Source organism: Esox lucius, chromosome 5 (genome assembly GCF_011004845.1).
Source record: "Esox lucius isolate fEsoLuc1 chromosome 5, fEsoLuc1.pri, whole genome shotgun sequence".
Taxonomy (NCBI): Eukaryota; Metazoa; Chordata; class Actinopteri; order Esociformes; family Esocidae; genus Esox; species Esox lucius.
In genome coordinates this window covers 15,776,810-15,797,072 of record NC_047573.1, presented here as the reverse complement: position 1 = coordinate 15,797,072, position 20,263 = coordinate 15,776,810, and the positions used below count along the sequence as shown (strand labels likewise).

The 20,263-nt window shown below is 43.5% G+C and overlaps 1 protein-coding gene across 8 annotated transcripts in view; it reads right to left on the bottom strand.

Annotated features, from left to right (window-relative positions):
- LOC105023017 (protein shisa-6) overlaps positions 1-11,804 on the bottom strand; it is a 63,712-nt gene extending 51,908 nt beyond the window's left edge. For all 8 annotated transcript variants that reach the window (XM_010891867.4, XM_010891868.4, XM_020046204.3 and 5 more), the window contains exons 1-3: positions 11,724-11,804; positions 10,224-11,231; positions 5,757-5,917 (exon numbers count right to left, since the gene is read on the bottom strand). In XM_010891867.4, the coding sequence (XP_010890169.3) occupies positions 5,757-5,917; positions 10,224-10,759 (697 nt within the window). In that variant the 5' untranslated portion in view covers positions 10,760-11,231; positions 11,724-11,804. The remainder of the gene's footprint in view (positions 1-5,756; positions 5,918-10,223; positions 11,232-11,723) is intronic.
- Positions 11,805-20,263: the final 8,459 nt, after the last annotated feature.

Below are 20,263 nucleotides of genomic sequence, written 5' to 3'. Positions count from 1 at the left end.
GGAGACCAACCTGTTTAAATGAATATATGTATAGACACTGCATCTGCTAAGACCCAGGGGTTGCCATAACCGCAGACACCATTTCTAAAAAAAAAATCTGTATTATCCTCCCCTTCCATTACTGTGATAGTGTTGCAAACACACACACACACACACACACACACACAACCATAACAGATCCTTCCGGTCTAGCCATTATTATGGGCAGACCACATTCCTGACCTGAATCTAAAGAACCTCTTCAAACCCAATCCCCTTTTACTGATTCCATAGCCAACTCTTTAAGGTTAGACAGTGTGAAGTACTGCAGGGAAAAGGCTATGCATTACCAATTTATCGTCCTTGAAATACAGAACCGTGACTTTCACCACCAACTACCGCTGTGTGGAACAAGTGTAGGGAGCTGGTAGAGGCACAGTAAATTCACGACCAGAATTGTTTTTGTTTTTCCTTTTATCTTACCCTGTAGTCCCAGGATCTCTATTCCTTTATGAAGCAGAAGAATGTGAATAATCAGATGATTGAATTGAGGACCGAGGAGGAGACCTGGCGGTGTGTTGCTACAAGGGACTGGCAAGGTTGTCCAACTCCAAGGGTGATAAAGCTTTACCACAGAGAGCCGGACAGGGCTCGTTGACATGGTAGAGTGGTTTTACAGCGTTGTCAGCACCCTGTCTACATGTCTGTCCATCTGTCTGTCTCTAACTATCTGTCTGTCTCTGTCCATCTGTCTGTCCATCTGTCTGTCCATCTGTCTGTCTCTGTCCATCTGTCTGTCTCTGTCCATCTGTCTGTCCATCTGTCTGTCTGTCTCTAACTATCTGTCTGTTTCTGTCCATCTGTCTGTCTCTGTCCATCTGTCTGTCCATCTGTCTGTCTCTATCTATCTGTCTCTATATATCTGTCTGTCTCTGTCCATCTGTCTGTCTCTGTCTATCTGTCTGTCTCTATATATCTGTCTGTCTCTATCTATCTGTCTGTCTCTATATATCTGTCTCTATATATCTGTCTGTCTCTGTCTATCTGTCTGTCTCTATCTATCTGTCTGTCTCTATATATCTGTCTGTCTCTATCTATCTGTCTGTCTCTGTCTATCTGTCTGTCCCTGTCTATCTGTCTGTCTCTATCTATCTGTCTGTCTGTCTCTATATATCTGTCTGTCCCTGTCTATCTGTCTGTCTCTATATATCTGTCTGTCTCTATATATTTGTCTATATCTGTCTATCTGTCTGTCTCTATCTATCTGTCTGTCTCTATATATCTGTCTGTCTCTATCTATCTGTCAGTCTCTATATATCTGTCTGTCTCTGTCTATCTGTCTGTCTCTGTCTCTCTGTCTGTCCCTGTCTATCTGTCTGTCTCTATCTATCTGTCGGTCTCTATATATCTGTCTGTCCCTGTCTATCTGTCTGTCTCTATCTATCTGTCTGTCTCTATATATCTGTCTGTCTCTGTCTGTATCTTTCTGCCTGTCTGTCTCTGTCTGTATCCGTCTGTCTGTCTCTGTCTGTATCTTTCTGTCTGTGTATCTGTCTGTCTCAGTCTATTTGTCCATCTCGTGTGCATGTATGTCTCTCTATCTGTATGAATGTTTGCCTGTGTCTCTGTCTGTTTTTCTCTGTCTGTCTTTCATCCATTCTGTCTCACTCTCTTCGTCTTTCTCTCTGTCTGTCTCCTACCCTCTGTCTGTTTCTTTATCTCTGTCCATAAACATTCCCTGCTGAGTAAGCATTTAGCCTTTGTAACAACAAATCTACACGTTATACTGTATAATACCCTGTTTCATTCAAGCACTTTTGACCGCTCATTAAACCCATGGGCTGAAATGGCCTGTGAAATATTGTTACCTAGAGAACACAGTATGGAATGCATGGTGCCATTGTTCAAAACAGCATTTAACAGAGTTACTGTAGGTTTCTATGCTTAAAAGTCTTGAGATTAATTATCCTAACCTCACACCTAAAATGCCACCCACACCTCTCTCATACATACAGAATCATACATGCACATAAACACACACACCTCTAATACACATGGGATTATGCTTGCATTTAGACTTACATATTAAAGAAACACACACTTAAAAATACACACACACAGATACACCCCTCATATACACACATGAATGCACAAAAAGTACACACGCACGCACGCACACACACACACACACACTTTCTGCACACTAGAGCATAAAGAATTCCAACCACAAAGGCATTCCGGAGCACACACACAGAACACACGAACAGACAAGACACACAAAGACACACACACACAAAACACATGGACAGACAAGACACACAAAGACACACACACACAAAACACACGGACAGACAAGACACACAAAGACACACACACTCTGGGTTCAGAGGTGGCCCTGCATAATAAGTTCTAATAATGAGAAGTGGTTGCTGGGGCAATTAGCCTGGTCTCCAGAACGCTGAGGTTGGATACAGGTGCACACAGGAGGCATGGAAAAACTCCCCTTTAAAAGGGGGTGATGATGAACCCAGAGGGAGGGAGGGAGGGAGGGAGGGGAGGAAGGAGGAGTAGGTGGGGAGGTGGGTGGAGGGTGGGAGGGAGGGAGGAATGGTATAACCATGCAGTTTTAGGATTAATTGGAGGGAGATTAGGAAAACAGAAAATGTAGAGGGCCTCTTTGTGGTGAAAAAAGTGCAGAGTGAATCTGATTATGAAAATTGCCTATCGGCGAATCAAAACTTAATTAAACTAATGAAATCATCATTTTGTAATCCAGGCAAATGGATACTGTGTTGCAGATCTCTCCGGGCAATGAACAAACAAATACACAAATATGCTCCCATACGCACGCGCACGGTATGCACAGAGACCCACTCAAAATTAGACACACAAACAAACACACACAGTTGAGTTGAGAGAGAAAAAAACTAAGCTTAAATTGTACAAATAGGCATCCATTAGCTATTTGTTTGAGCAACAAAATAACCATAGAACTATAAATGCCAAGTAAAGTACTGTTGTTGAGTCACAAATTAGACCACTAACCTTAAGAGGCTGGGATATGGATACTGAGTGAAAATCGCTATTCTCCACATTACAGTAAACATGACTTCTTCTAGTGGAAGAACAACAACCAACGAAACAAATTGGATGTTCCATAGTTCATGTATTTCCCTGTCAAATCTGTACGGGTCAGAAAAGCATTAGCCAATTCAATTAATTGTCCCTTTTTTTCCTCGTCTTTGTTGCTTTACTTTAAACCTAGAAGTATTTTTAAGGTTAAATCTACTCAAGCCCTTTTCCGGATTCTTCTTGTTGTGGCTGCGGGGTCCATAATGTTTACTTCCAGACTTAAAAACAGGCACTGAAGCTTACAACAACTCAAGCAGAGTAGATGAGAATATAAATAGTAGTCTTTGCCTTGCTCTGCATGGTATCCTATTCTGCAGTCTGCATGGTTTACTCCGGGACCCGTTTTTAAGGAATATGTCATTCAAAAAATTTACCAAGGATATCGGTGACACACCTGGCCTGCATTCATAAATACCCACGATATATGTGCCTGACACTATGCCTAGAAAACAATCTGTCCTGTGGAAAAGTGTGTTTTATTGTTGTAATGTAGAAAGCTACTAGGTAGCGGTAGGTTTTAGGATCAGAACGGTTGGGGATGCCATTTCATCTATTGGCCATGTCGGAGAGGGTCGGGTTGAAACTACACCTTTAACTGAAGCTACACCTGGTTTACAGGACAGTGTAATCTGACAGAAATGCTCTAAAAATAAAGGAGCGAGTCTTGGCCGCGGCGTGTGGGCAAGATTTGGAGGATTTTCTTTCTTTCACTTTGAATCTTCTCTCTCTCTCCATCTGTGTCATCCTAAGCAGGGAGAAAAGGTTTCAGTAGTACTACTGTTCTGTATTACACTGGTTGTGCATTCGGCCCCATATTACTGTGCCTTGTCAATGTCAGTGAGGGATTCTCTCTCCCCCTCCTTCCCTGCTTCCCTCTCTCTCCTCCATTCTCCCCCTCTCTCTCCTCCATTCTCCCCCTCTCTCTCCTCTAATCTCTCCCTCTCTCTCCTCCATTCTCCTCCTCTCTCTACTCCATTCTCCCCCTCTCGCTCCTCCCGCGCTGCGGTACTACCGATCTCGATCCTGTTAGCGCGGGAGTAGTAGCTACTTCCAGTGAATACGCACACATTACCCACGCCCTGTCTCCTCGGCATGTCACTGTCTTTCATGTCCAAGCCCACAGGACTGCGGGGACTGTATGGAGAACTGGGCTGGGATGGGCTGAGCTGGCCTATATGATCCTTTTGCAGGAACGCGGAGTCAGAGACACAACCAAACAGTCAGACAGACAGGCGGAGACACAACCAAACAGACAGACAGACAGGCGGAGACACAACCAAACAGTCAGACAGACAGGCAGAGACACAACCAGTCAGAAAGATAGGCAGAGACACAACCGAACAGTCAAACAGACAGGCAGAGACACAACCAAAAAATTCAGACAGACAGATAGACTGAGACACAACCTAACAGTCAGAGAGACAGACAGACAAAGACACAACCAAACAGGCAGACAGACATGCAGAGACATAACCAAACAGTCAGACCGACAGACAGAGAGACAGGCGGAGACACCACCAAACAGGCAGACAGACACACAGACCGGCAGAAATTCAGGGAGTTGTAGACAGAGTGATGCCTGACCTCCACTGAGTATGATTACCCACAAGGCCGCAGTGAGCCAGTGGTGCGGAGGAATGGTGGGTGGGTGATACACTGTGTTCCCCAGTCCCATGCACAGCTCATTGGGCCCCAGCATTAGATTGATACCGGGAATCAGAGGGACAGACTGAGAGCAGACTGGGGTTCACACACTGGAGTCAACACTCGGCAATCCAACTGAGCTGCCCAGAAACCCGACACACCTGGCCAGTCAGGTTTTGTCTGTCAGTCCTGCTAAGTGCCTCTGCATGGCCTGTTTTAGTGTTTCCGAAGTCCCACATGACATAAAATTGTTACTGTTTATATCCAATCAGCCTAGTGTTTAGAATACAAGTAGGGGTATTTAAATAGGGTCATAGACTCTTCCTCACTCAATCACTCTGTCTCAGAATGTAGTTTTCAAACACCTTTCTGACTGTTCTCTCTCTCTCTTTCTCTCGCTCCCTCTCTTTCTCGCAACTTGCCTGAAAGTTATAGACACACAAGGCCTTATGTTGACTGTATGTCTATAGAGAGCTAATAACCCAGGTGCTCTAACCCTGTCTGTAGTGGTGCCACTTCCAGGCATGTGGTCCAATCACATTCTAGCGATATGTTTGACACCCAAAGTCTAGCTGTGGTCACTTGGCTGACTCACCCACTGAAAGACACCAGAGACCACCCTTTCCACCCTACTAGAGACAGCCCAGCCCTGTTCTCCTGCCACACACAATTATCTCCGCTAAAAGGCCCTCTCTCTCCTTCTATCTCTTTCCGTCGTCTCTCGTCCCCTCTCTCTCGCCGATGCGTTCCTACTCTTTCTCACACTTGCACAAATCGGATGAGTACGGGACGTTAACAGAGCAGATTAAACCACCGACAGGGAGAGCAGCGTGCTACGGACCCACACTGCGTGTGCTCGTTCGCACACACGCACACACACATTCCCTAACTTTCAGAAGTTACGGCTACAACATTGCACCAACGTGTTTTTGACGATGTTATAACGACAGCACACCAAATCAGAAGAGTAGACAGCTTGCATCATTCTAGAGGTACCGTACCGTGGTTGGACTTGGACTGGTGGACAGGAGTGTAGTGATTCTTGGACGAGGTTCGTTGAGGAGTGTTGTCTTTGGGAGAGCCGTTCATTGCTGCAAAGTTCTCACAGTCGTACTGAGAAATGGGAATGGGCCCCTGCTGCCGCAGGATGTCTGCAAGGGCCCTGTGGGGGGACACACACACAGAGGAACACAATGTTGGCCCCCAGAAGGCACCATGCAGTTTCCTGCTCAAGACATCTAACTGCCCACTGAGGAGAGGGACCGCTCATCTTTCCTGAATGGTCGTGGAGAACCAATACTAAAATAGAGTTTCTTTTTTAGAATACAAAACAAATGCACAAACGTGCGACAGAAACAGAGTTCTGCTTGTGAGAAGATGTTCTAAATGAATGGGTGGAATATCAATGTTTTTCTGGCTGACACCAGGTGCGTATGGAGGGAAGGCCCCTCAGGGGTGAGAAGGCAGAGGAGAGAGAGGGAATGGAAAAAGTCTACATCATCATGAAAGAAAATATATATATTTTTTGGAAATGGTTTTGAAGAGGAGGAAATCTAATTATGTTTGCATTGTTGCAGTTGCTCAAAGCCGTGTGCATGACAAATATATCTGCCACATAACCTTCCCTGCTCTATGGATATTTGTCTGGGTTTCCTTTTCACTCTGGAGTGTTGCAGTTTTGCACTTCACCGTTGGATTTGCTCTGATGCAGACGTGTCAGGAAACTATAATACGGTGAAAACCTTGCTCAGGTTGAGCTTAAGGTTAAGGTTCACCTCTTTGTGGACTCATGCTGCATACGCTGCAACAACGAGTGCTCTCCAACATGTGTTGCCCACTAGTCTGTGGTAACTGTAATGTGGCAGAGACCTGAGGGAGCTGGAAAATGGCTAACACAACACAGAGGCGTATACACCTAACCACTCAGAGCTACTTTGTGGAAGACGCCAGCATGACGCAGTTTAACTCAAATCAGTTGTGCAGTCTGAGAATCCATACCCCACCCAAAGGGTCACTAACAGATGGAATAAGAGATGACTGTACAGGACCCCAAGACATGAATAGAATGTTGACTGACAGGTGGCTTTCTAGGGTGTGGTGGACTACTGCTAACACCAACACAACTTCTACCTCACCACTACTACTACTACTACCACTACTACCACCACCAACACTACTATTACTACTACCAATACTACCTCCCCCACTACTACCACCACCAACACTACTACTACTACCACTACTTCCTCCACCACTACTACCACCACCACCAACACAACTACTACTACTAATACCACTACTACCTCCACCACTACTACCAACACTACTACTACTACTACTACTACTACTACCACTACTACCTCCACCACTTCTACCACCACCACCAACACTACTACTACTACTACTACTACTACCACCACCAACAATACTACTACCACTACTACTACTACCTCCACCACTACTACCACCACCAACACTACTACTACTACTACCACCAACACTACTACTACTACCACTACTACCTCCACCACTACTACCACCACCAACACTACTACTACTATCACCACAAACGCTAACACCACTACTAATCTTACGACCCCACTGCTACCAACCCCACTACAGCTTCCACCATCACCACTACAACTACAACCACCATTGCTACACCACTGATACCACCACCACTATTACACCACTATTACCACCTCCACTAACACTACCAGAACTATTACCACCATCACTACTACCATTACTACTACAACCAATACAACAACTACCACTATCACCACTACTACTACCATCACTACTATTAACACTACTACTTCAACCACCACCACTACTACAACTAAAACCATTTCCAAAAAGGTTGGGATGCTGCGTAAAATTTAAATAGAAACAGAATGCAATACTGTGCAAATCATGTAAACCCTATATTCAATAGAAAATAGTACAAAGACAACATATCAAATGTTGAAATCGAATTTGATCCCAGCGACACGTTTCAAAAACATTGGGACAGAGGCAAAAAAGGCTGGAAAAGTTGTGTAAAGCTAAAAAAACTAAACCTGGTGGAATATCACACAACTAAGTAGGTCAATTGGCAACAGGTCAGTAACATGATTGGGTATTAAAAGAGGATAAAGTGAGGATGGGGAGGGGTTCAACACTCTGTGACTGTGTGGCCAAATAGTGTAACTATTTAAGAATAACATATCTCAACGTAAAACTGTGAAGTGTTTGGGGATCTCATCATCTATAGTACATAATATTATTAAAAGATTCAGCGAATCTGGAGAAATCTCAGAAAACCAATATTGAATGGCCGTGATCTTTGGGCCCTCAGGTGGCACTGCATTAAAAGCAGACACCATTCTGTAGTGGAAATCATTGCATAGGCTCAGGAACACTTCTGAAAACCATAATCTGTAAACACAGTACGTCCCTGCATCCACAAACACAAGTTAAAACTCAACCATACAAAGAAGAAACCATAGATGAACAAGATCCAGAAACACAGCCGCCTTCTCTGGGCCCGAGTTCATTTAAGATGGACTGAGGCGAAGTGGAAAACAGTCCTGTGGTCTGATGATTCAACAATTTGTATTATTTTTGGGAATCATGGACACCGTGTCCTCCGGACTAAAGAGGAGAGGGACCATCTGGCTCCTAATCAGCGCACAGTTCAAAAGCCAGCATCCGTGATGGTATGAGGGTGCATTCGTGCACATGGCATGGGTGACTTGCACTTCTGTAAAGGCATTATTAATGCTGAACAATATATACAGGTTTTGGAGCCACATATGCTGCCATCCAGATGACGTCTTTTTCAGGGAAGGCCTTGTTTATTTCAGCAAGACAATGCCAAACCACATTCTGCACGTATTACAACAGCACGGCTCGGTAGTAAAAGTGTTTGGGTGCTAAACTGGTTGAACAGCTGAAATCCTATATCAAGCAAGAATGGGAATACATTTCACTTTCAAAACTACAGCAATTGGTCTCCTCTGTTCCTAAATGCTTACAGAATATTGTTAAAAGATGAGGTGATGTAACACAGTGGTAAACATGCCCGTGTCCCAACTTTTTTGAAAGGTGTTGCTGACATCAAATTCAAAATGGGCATGCATTTTTCCAAAAACAATAACATTTCTGTTTCAACATTCGATATGTTGTCCTTCCAATTAAATACAGGTATAAATGATTTGCACGTCACTGCGTTCGGTTTTTATTTGCATTTTACGCAGCGTCCCAACTTTTTTGGAAACGGGGTTGTACTATTCCGACCACTACTTCTATCACCACAACTACTACTACTACTACTAGCTCTACCATTACCACCACTACCACTACTCCCACCACTACTTCTACCACCACAGTTACCACCACCACCACCATGATATGTGATATGGGAATGGAGTGGCAAGAAGGCTAGACTAGATATGTTTTTGAATATGGTCAATCCTAGTCAAATGATGACAGACTGGTTTGACTCGACTTAGCAAAGGCTTTGGCATTTTATTGTTTTGTTTTTTTGTTGGTTTTTCAGGAAGGAAACGTGTATAGATCTGTTAGCGCCCTGTCAGTACTCTGTGTATTATACCATCAGTGTGACATGATGCAGGAACCAGATGTGTCACAACACCTATAGTTGAACACTAACATCTGCATCAGGATAATCGGTATTAGCAGCAGGACCAGTCCCTCAACCACCTGACATGCCAACCAGGAAGCAGACATGTCAACCAGGAAGCAGACATGCCAACCAGGAAGCTAGCCTGCCCAAATTATTTAAATATTTCCCTTGGTACACCTTCCCATTTATTTTGGCCTTTCAGATCTACAAGACTCTCCCAGATGCATTGTAATTCCTGCACTTATCCTCAATTCTGCGCAACTGACTTATGATACATAAAGAAAAAGACACATGTACTATTAGAACTATTAGTGTTTAATAGGATCGGTGTTATTAGCAGTGTCAGTCTGTATTGGCAGGATATTGTATAGATAGGATGTATCTACCTGGTTAGAGTAAAAGGGTTTCTCTTATGAACAAATTATTAGTGAAACTGTACTGGCAAGAACCATGACACATCACAGAAGGCCTACATTATGTATTATGAAGGTCAAATGTGTCCATGTCACCAATAATTATGACCTCTGAATCTGAGCAATATGCTGCACAAGTCCAGGAGGACACTAATGTCCTCTTGTCAAGGTTCACACCTCAGCATTGTCGTTTAGACAGTTGGGGGTTGTGGGTTCTCTCCCACAGTAGCTATTTTGTCACAGTAAAAAATTTTTTTTAATACAAATACAACAGTTTTATTTATACACAATCAATAATAGTTGTTTTACTGCATGCATTCAACCTCATTATTTCTTCACTCAGCACACAAGCGACCAGGATATATAGTACCAGAAATCAGGCATTGGACACAGACACTGATATTCAATGATACATTCTTACTTACCTATGGATGTTCATTTCCTGAGGGGGCTCTGTGGCTTTGTCATAGGCAACTTTAGCCGAAACTCCAACCACTAAAATAAACACAATGATCCCACAGGTGATGTACACGGCAGTGTTCGTCTGGTCCATACTTGGGTCAAAAGGCTGTCCCGTTGAGACCGGCGACGGTGATGGCGTTCTCACCCAGTCCGGCTTAACGTAGTTTTTACAGGCATTCTGGTCTATTCTTTTCCCTTTTTCTTGGCAGCAGAACCGCAGGAAGCAGGACCCGCAGCAGTATCGGTGAACCGTATTGTTACACGCAAACTCTTTGTCAAATTGTCCGCTCACGTCGAAGTAACCCGTGCACGTATCGTAGTCCTTGCTTATGTTCTTCTGCGGTGCAGCGGTGGGGAGCGCCGCTGTGATGTTGGCTTCTTTCGCTTTGGGAGTACGCTTGGTCACCGGTGTCTTCGCCTTCTTGCCTCCAGTGACGGCGCAGAGAACACTCAGGGGATCCAAACATATGAGGAGCAACAAAAGGTGCCGAATCCCCATGGTGCGTCTAACTTATGAATTCAAGTCCGACGCGAGGCAAGTGATCGTCTCTGACTTGGTAGCTTACTTGGAGTGAATGTGAAAGGGCTCTCAGTCCGACAAGGTTGTAGCAACCCTGGCGTCCGCCACTCGCGTTGTTGTCCTCAGCATCGACACTGCTAACATACTGGGTGTAAGTGAAACTATAATTAGTATCGAATACACCATTAGTTAAGTATCTCATTAAAAACAGCGCATCTGGACCCCATTGCGCTGTAATGGTGGAAATCGTTGGTCACTGAATTGCATGTTTTGGCTGGTGCTCTGGTGGGACACTCGAACGCCGAGGACTGTGTGCTTTACACGGGGTTAGAGGGGCGGAAATCGGCTTCGTGTCGCTGTCCAAGGTCCTGGTTTTCTTAGGCGCGCCTTGAGTCGAGTAGTCTTTACAGGGCAGGGTTTGTGCTCACATCTTGACGTGTTGAAAGTTGCGCTATAGATAAAACAAACAGAGCGATCCATTAACCATTTGGTCTCTCCGTACATGAAGTGTGTACACAATTAAAGGCAACTATTTAGCCACACGATGGAAGCAATACTTTATTATGAACTGTGCGTTTTTGTCACATCTTCTTTGTGAACTGTTTGACATTCATGGCTTCTGGGCTTGCTTTAAGGTCGGCATTCAGTCAAGACGTGCTTTTAAAAATCCCTTTCAAGGCGCAAGCATTCCATCGCAACTGGACCTATGCAAATGTAGCCTATAAAAAGCTTTAAGGATACAGTTCTGATAGAGTAGATCCAATATCATAACTATATATAAATGTAGTCAAATATTTGTTTTCACGCAGTAATACATTGCCTCCATATACCCTAATAAAAATAAAAGCACAATAAAAGCACAACATAACGACATGTTATCTAGTTCTGCATTATAATAGGAAGCCACAAGCTAAACTAGAGAAAGCATGGTGAACAAACCTACCGTTGTTAAGATTCCCGTTTACTTGCTCTCTGTCTGGCGCGAGGAGAATGAATAGAATATATGAGCTCAATAAGAGAACTCCACTTCTCTCCTCCCACCGTCTCTTTTTTCTCCTCCCTCCCTTCCTTCGTTTTCCCCGTTCTTTCTGACATCACTCCACCGCTGGCGTCACAACATCGCCAAATAGGCCTATCGATAAATGGCATTCCACTCACTCAGGATCTTCTGGATATCGGCTATACAGAACAACGCACCCTTGCTCTAGTTTCCCGTTAGCCACTCGACAGATAGATGTGTAATTTTATGTTATACATTCGCTTTCGCTTGCTGACATCAAATTAAACTAAGTGTCAGCTGAATTCAACTAATAAAGCATTGCATTTAAATTCACATTAGTTAATTAATTCTAATGATAATCAATAGGCACAGACTGAACAGCATCCTCGTTTAGGGAGATTTTTTTTTGCATTGTATATTCAGTTCAAACATTTCAAAACCCGATAATGCTTGAAGTGGAAGTATTGACTGAAATACTGAGATACTGCATCAGATCTGTAAAAATGTACCAAAAAAAGAAACAATCACATCTGCACTATGCCTGTAAAAAATATTTAGTTCTACACAAGCAATCATCTTGCTAGTGTAGCAGCCCAAATTATGCCAGTGGAGCTATGGAATTGTATAACTCAAGGTACGGTCATAGACGACGGTCACAGGACGGTGGTCACAGGAGGTTGGTCACAGGAGGGCGGAGAGTTTTCGGTGAGTTTTTGCTATTAGTGACTCTGAGAAAATAATCCTAAAACAGAAATATGTGTGTGTGCGTGTGTGTGTGTGGTGTGTGTATGTAAGAGAGAGAGAAAGAGAGAGGAAGAGAGAATGAGTGACACACACCTGCAACAGTCGACTGATTGCGAAGCCTGGAAGCAGTTGCTTAGTAACCATATTTTACAATGCCATCCTTACTTGTTGTGATGAAAAATATAAATGTACAGTACTGTACCCCTAGTGAAGAGTTCCTCTGGACTTCATAGAAATGAAGGTGCTCATGGGCTGTTGCATACTTACTGAATTTAGACTAAATAGAGTTGAACTCAGGCTACATAGAGTAGAACTCTGGCTACACATTGCTAACGTCAATGGTCTTACATTTCACTCCATTCAGTATTGAACGTGGTAATAACACTGAAATAAACATACTGAAAATGGCCCATGGTAAGTGACTGGGTGTGGTGTTCCTTGTTACTGCTTTTGTTACCGGACCCCATTCCTATTACCGGTGGAGTTGGTGGTGGGGGCCTATGTAATTACATTTAACACAGTCACATTTTGGCATGAATTATTAACATGGTGACCAACAAATGTGTAATTACAAAACATGAGTGTTACGGATTGTGCAATAACATCAGGAGTTACACATCATGAATATCAGAAATTGAATGTGTAATTACATATATTCCTTGTTCCAGTTGTGGGCTAACGGATTACGCTAAACAAATATGATCATGCTGTCTGTACAAGAGGAGAACCCACCTGACCAGACTCATACCTAATCATAAAAATAAACGGACACTATTTGTCAGGACCTAAAGATGACCGGTAACTGAGTAAAATGTTCTGGTTAACATTAGATGCCTTTCAGAACTGGGCCCACACTGTTAATGTGTTCATGGCACTGTGATTGCTGATGTAGTCTGTATGGTGCTTCTCCAATCATTGATTGCAATGGAAGAGTATTTCCAAAAAGGCCTTCTCTAAGTAAAGCCCATTAGACATTTACACAGGCTCTGGGCCGGGGGCTTCCTCCTTAAATGCAACTTGTAATTAAACAAGATTGATTTTTGATAGATTTTGTCATTGATTGCTTGTCTTTATTTTACTCAGAAATTCCCAATTACACATGCACACAGACATTAGCCTTTGAAATAGCATATTCCTTATCATTTCAGCAAGGTAGCCTCCTAACCATGACTCTGCTACAGAAATAAGGTTTATACTCCGGTAATATGGATTTGTATCTTAACATTTAGCACTATTGTTTGATATGCTGCTGCTCTGAGTAGAATAATGTTTTCAGGTCCAGTAGAATGGTTGAAAAAAACAAATTCTCAGTATAAACACATACAGAACATATACAGCTCTGGAAAACCCTTTTTCTTTCCTTTCCAAAAACATTGGAAAGGAAGGTTTTGAGTGAAGAACAGAAGGGTTAAAATTAAAAGACCACTGCAAACTGAATGCTTCTGTTCATCACTCAAAACGTTCCTTTTCAACTTTTTTGGAAAAGAAAGAAATCTGTGCAGTGGTCTCTTAATTTTTTCCAGAGCTGCATATATGAATTTAAACCAGTGCAACTAGACATTGTTTTTGGAAACTGGGGTAATTTGCAACCGTAATATGTGCATCAACTATTTGAAATGGGTACTTAAAATACTTTCAAAAAAAATAAGCAAGTACTTTAATCTGCCAAGGTAAGACTTCATCAGGTATGTACAAATTCACAGCCTTCTATCCAAACACCCAAATAGATAGGGTTACAAACAAACCCCTCAGTACAATATATAGCTGGATTCTAAGAGAACGAAAGCCCTACAAAAACTAAGTCTTCAGAGGTTTGACAGCAAGGGAAGGGGACGATACTGTTGAAAAGTATTGTGTACCCTTGCTGATGTTCTGTATTTTTGCATATTTTTGCAGTGGATGTTGTCACATCTTCAACAAAAATCTCATATAAATATATGGAAACTGAGTGAATAAATAACAACACTTCGATTCTTATCATTGATTTAATGAACAAAGCCCAATGTCTCCCTACAAAAAGATGATTGCCACCATATACCTTAAATCTCAGGGACATTTCTGTTTTCGAGCATGAACTGCTAGTTTTAGGCCCAGTGGCAATATCTCTTATTTAATGTTTTTAATAAACATAATAGTGAGTATAAGACATTTTACAGAAATAAATGCTCCTCTATGTTTTTTTACAATGAAAACCAATATGAAAGCCAAAAGGAATAAAACATTAACACAAGTAAGCTATTTAGCCCTGACAGAGACATGGATTACTCTAAAAAACATTGATCCTCCAGCTACTCATTGTTCATCTGTTCATGTGTTTTCCCCTTAGCCCAAAAGTGGTTGGTTATTGTGGTGGTCACACAGACTGACTAATTTCTTTAAAGTGGAAATGTCTTTCTCTTCCTTCTCATTCATCTGTCCATGTCCTCTTTTTAATTCCATGCTGTGAATGTCAATTGACCATTCAAGATTAACATCTATCATCCATCAGGTGTCCTTGGAGACTTCCAAAATAACCTTAAAAACAGCTTACCACTTATATAAATGTATGTTACAATTCTATTTCCACCTCTTTCTTTTCATTCCTTTTCTCTTTTGACCCCACCATTTCCCATTCCCTTTCCCACTCACTAGGCATGCAATATATACTTTCTCCACATGTTGCTGTGTTATGGATTTAAGTTCCATCCATCCATCCATCTTCTTCCGCTTATCCGGGGCCGGGTTGCAGGGGCAGCAGTCTAAGCAGGGATGCCCAGACTTCCCTCTCCCAAGACACTTCCTCTAGCTCTTCCGGGGGGACACCAAGGCGTTCCCATGCCAGCCAGGAGACATAGTCCCTCCAGCGTGTCCCGGTGGGACGGGCCCGGAACACCTTCCCAGGAAGGCGTCCCGGAGGCATCCGGAACAGATGCCCAAGCCACCTCAGCTGACCCCTCTCGATGTGGAGGAGCAGCGGCTCTACTCTGAGCTCTTCCCGGGTGACCGAGCTTCTCACCCTATCTCTAAAGGATCACCCAGCCACCCTGCGGAGAAAGCTCATTTCGGCCGCCTGTATCCGGGATCTTGTCATTTGGGTCATGACCCAAAGCTCATGACCATAGGTGAGAGTAGGAACGTAGATTTACCGGTTAATTCGAGAGCTTCGCCTTGCGGCTCAGCTCTTTCTTCACCACAACAGACCGATACATCGACCGCATTACTGCAGAAGCTGCACCGATCCGTCTGTCAATCTCCCGTTCCATCCTTCCCTCACTCGTGAACAAGACCCCTAGATACTTAAACTCCTCCACTTGAGGCAGGCACTCTCCACCAACCTAAAGTGGGCAAGCCACACTTTTCCGACTGAGGACCATGGCCTCGGATTTGGAGGTACTGATTCTCATCCCCACTGCTTCACACTCGGCTGCAAACCGTCCCAGTGCATGCTGAAGGTCCTGGTTTGAAGGGGCCAACACGACAACATCATCCGCAAAGAGCAGAGACGGAATCGTGTGGTCCCCAAACCTGACACCCTCCGGCCCCTGGCTGCGCCTAGAAATTCTGTCCATGAAAATTACAAACAGAACTGGCGACAAAGGGCAGCCCTGCCGGAGTCCAACATGCACTGGGAACAAGTCTGACTTATTGCCGGCAATGCGGACCAAGCTCCTGCTTCGGTCGTACAAGGACCTGACAGCCCTTAGCAAAGGACCCAGGACCCCATACTCCCAAAGCACCCTTCACAGGTTGCCGCGAGGGACACAGTCGAATGCCTTCTCCAAATCCACAAAACACATGTGGATTAGTTGGGCAAACTCCCACGAACCCTCCATCACACTGTAGAGGGTATAGAGCTGGTCCAGTGTTCCACGGCCCGGACGAAAACCACACTGTTCCTCCTGAATCCGAGGTTCTACTATCGGCCGTATTCTCCTCTCCAGTACCCTGGCATAGACTTTCCCGGGGAGGCTGAGAAGTGTGATCCCCCTGTAGTTGGAACACACCCTCCGGTCCCCCTTCTTAAAAAGAGGGACCACCACCCCACTCTGCCATCCCAGAGGCACTGTCCCCGACCGCCACGCGATGCTGCAGAGGCGTGTCAACCAAGACAGCCCCACAACATCCAGAGACTTGAGGTACTCAGGGCGGATCTCATCCACCCCCGGTGCCTTGCCACAGAGGAGTTTCTTGACTACCTCAGTGACTTCATCCTGGATTTAAGTTATACTTGATTAAATGTATGTTTATCAATCTACACAAAAACACATCATAACGACTGGAGTGGCTCCTGTCCAGCCACAACCATGAGGTCTTGATTGATGTAGTGCTGCAGAGATGCTTCTCCATCTCTGTAGAGAAACTCTGAAGGTTTATTAGAGTGGCCGTTGGGTTCTTAGTTATTGCCCTGACTAAGCCCATTCTTGCCTGGTTACTTAGCTCTAAGAAGAGGATTGGAAGTTCCAAACCACTTTCATTACACAATGATGAAGCCCACTGTGCCCCTCGGAACTTTCAATGTTTTATAACCTTCCCCATATCTATGCCACAGCACAATTCCATCTCAGAGGTCTACAGAGAGTTATTTGGACTGCATGGCTTGGCTTTTGCTCTGACATGCACTGAGAAGTGCAGGACTTTCCATATCATGTTTAACTAATTGAATTTGCCACAGGTTGACTCCAGTCAAGATTTGAGACATCTCAAGGATGATCAAAGGACACTGCACGTGAGACTGCTCCAAAGATGATGCAGACACCCCAGGAGAGAGGTTTGTTTACTGATTTAGAATTTCCCTACTCCTCTTCCCTTCATTAAAATGCCCTCCAGGGTGTTGAGCTCTTGCAATATTTTCTGCATCCTCCCTGTTACACTGGTTGAGGATGCGGACCCAACACTGGGCAGGAGACACAAGGTATTTTGAGGTTTCCCTTCTGTTGCCAGGGCTCTGGGATTTCATGCGGACCCTGAAGGAGAATGATGCCTGGGTAGTGGAAGCCATCGCCCGGTTGTGAGATACCACAGAGGCCTCAGGGGCCACACATGCCAAAATGGACTGCGGCGCATCCAGTGACCAGCAGACCAGTAGGGAAAAAGTTGGGTACCCCTGCATTAGAGAGGAACAGTCGTTGAGTTTCTACCAACAATGCTGATGGTGTTATGTACCTTTGGGCCGTTAATAAATGTTAAAATTGTTCTGTATATTCTACAGTATATTCAGAGTATTCAGGACACTGGGAGTTTAATACTTTTGCTAGAGTAGACAACGGCACTAATTATTGGCTACTACAGTTGCCAATGTAATTGTAAAATCATAAAAAATGTGCAAATATATATTTACAGTTTTGTAATATATGGCAGAGCTACAATAGCATTTACATTATATATACAGTGGGGAGAACAAGTATTTGATACATTGCCGATTTTGCAGGTTTTCCCACTTACAAAGCATGTAGAAGTCTATAATTTTTATCATAGGTACACTTCAACTGTGAGTGACGGAATCTAAAATAAAAATCCAGAAAATCACATTGTATGATTTTTAAGTTATTAATTTGCATTTTATTGCATGACATAAGTATTTGATCAGAAAAGCAGAACTTAATATTTGGTACAGAAACCTTGGTTTGCAATTACAGAGATCATACGTTTCCTGTAGTTGTTGACCAGGTTTGCGCACACTGCAGCAGGGATGTTGGCCCACTCCTCCATACAGACCTTCTCCAGATCCTTCAGGTTTCGGGGCTGTCGCTGGGCAATACGGACTTTCAGCTCCCTCCAAAGATGTTCTATTGGGTTCAGGTCTGGAGACTGGCTAGGCCACTCAAGGACCTTGAGATGCTTCTTACGGAGCCACTCCTTAGTTGCCCTGGCTGTGTGTTTTGGGTCATTGTCATGCTGGAAGACCCAGCCACGACCCATCTTCAATGCTCTTACTGAGGGAAGGAAGTTGTTGGCCAAGATCTCGCGATACATGGCCCCATCCATCCTCCCCTCAATACGGTGCAGTCGTCCTGTCCCCTTTGCAGAAAAGCATCCCCAAAGAATGATGTTTCCACTGTATTTATGTGAGTAAGATAGGACAATACAGTACTTTGTTACAACAGTGAGAAAACAATGAAGTGCAGCCCCATTTGAGATCCAGAGAACCCCCACTCATCCCATTGTTCTGTGCATTCTGTCTTTGGGGAGCAATCCTTTATACATGCCACTATTCTTTTACTATTACTATGACCCGTTTTCTTCTGAAATCTATGGTTCCCAAATTACAGTAAGAGCCAAGTCTGGTACGACTGGACGCTTTAAAGAGGAACTGTCCCCTTGAGTTTGCCTGTGCATGCTGCCCCTGTGTCCTGCTGGAGAAACTGCTTTGTCAAGGTTTTCTGATAATTCTCTAGCGGTTCCATCTGGGGCTTGGTAGAGAAAGGTACTGTTGGGGCTGTGGGGTTGGAGTATATGGACTTGGCCCACATATTAAACACACATACTGTGGTATGACTTTGCAAACAGCGCTCCTTCTTTATGTCCACACAAAGCCGCTTACCTTTTTTATTTTCAACCACCATTGTGGTTTTATTGTACTGGTAGGTTAATGACACTGGAAAACATACAATGGAATTGCCTAAGTCATTAGCTTCCATTTTGAGCACAATTGAGCACAATTGTGATGACATCACAGTGATAAAAATGTATAATGGATTACACTGTATTTAGAGTTCATGTGTTCTTTCTTAAGCAGTCTAAGTGCTTCTCTTGCAAGTTTGAGAGTTTATATGTGCATGTGTGACCAAATTCACTGCTTCCCTTGACATTAAGAATTTAGCCAGTTTGGCAGGATAGATGTTGTGTCAGTGACAGACTGACTAATAGAGCTTGTCAACAGACTGTCATTAATGCTCCATGAGTCATGTTTACCTGCAGCTCCGTCCCTGTCCTGCTTTGTTCTGCTACCATCAAGACGATAGGCCTGGCAGATGTTAATAACTCAAAATGGAAAACACACAGGTGGAAATTTCTCTTTTTGTCAGACAACAGCAACAGATAACAAATGCAAAAGCAAATCTTAGAATCAGGACTATGCAGTGACAGCTCTCGTTTGCATGAACTAACAACGCAAACAAACACATCTGCCTAATAAAACACAGCTGGCAAGCTAACTGTCGAAATGCTTCTGTTATGCTAAAATGGGAAGACAATGTAAAAAATTTGCTGACATTTCTAAATTGTTCATCAAATATGGATGAACATTTACATCACTAGTGCAAGTACTGTATGTAGTCTCCCTCTAGTAAAACTATTAAACCAAGTAAAGTTCTGGGTATTTTAATGTATTTATTGAATAAATGTGATTCTGACACACGCACACACACACACATGCATGTCATGAATCAGCTTAAGGGCGCCTATTAACTGCCAAACAATGTTATACTGTCATTATACATAACTGGTAAAAGGGGCTACCCACACCAATCAAACATTTACTTTGCCAAACTGTACGTGGGTGGTACTCAATCTGCAGTGTCTAATTATGTAAATGCAATGCTACCAATTCACTATGTGGCCCCTCTTGCGTGAAACCAGGTTGATGTAGGCTTAGCTCTGGAATACATGCAGCGATACGTGCCCACAAGAAAACAGTTTTCTTGTTTTAAAATCTTGGTGCAATTTTGGCTCTCAACAAGTATAGTAAAACAACGAGACACACATAAACTCTGCCTTCAAGGGTGGGAGATCCAGATAAACAAGCTGATGTTAGTTTCTAT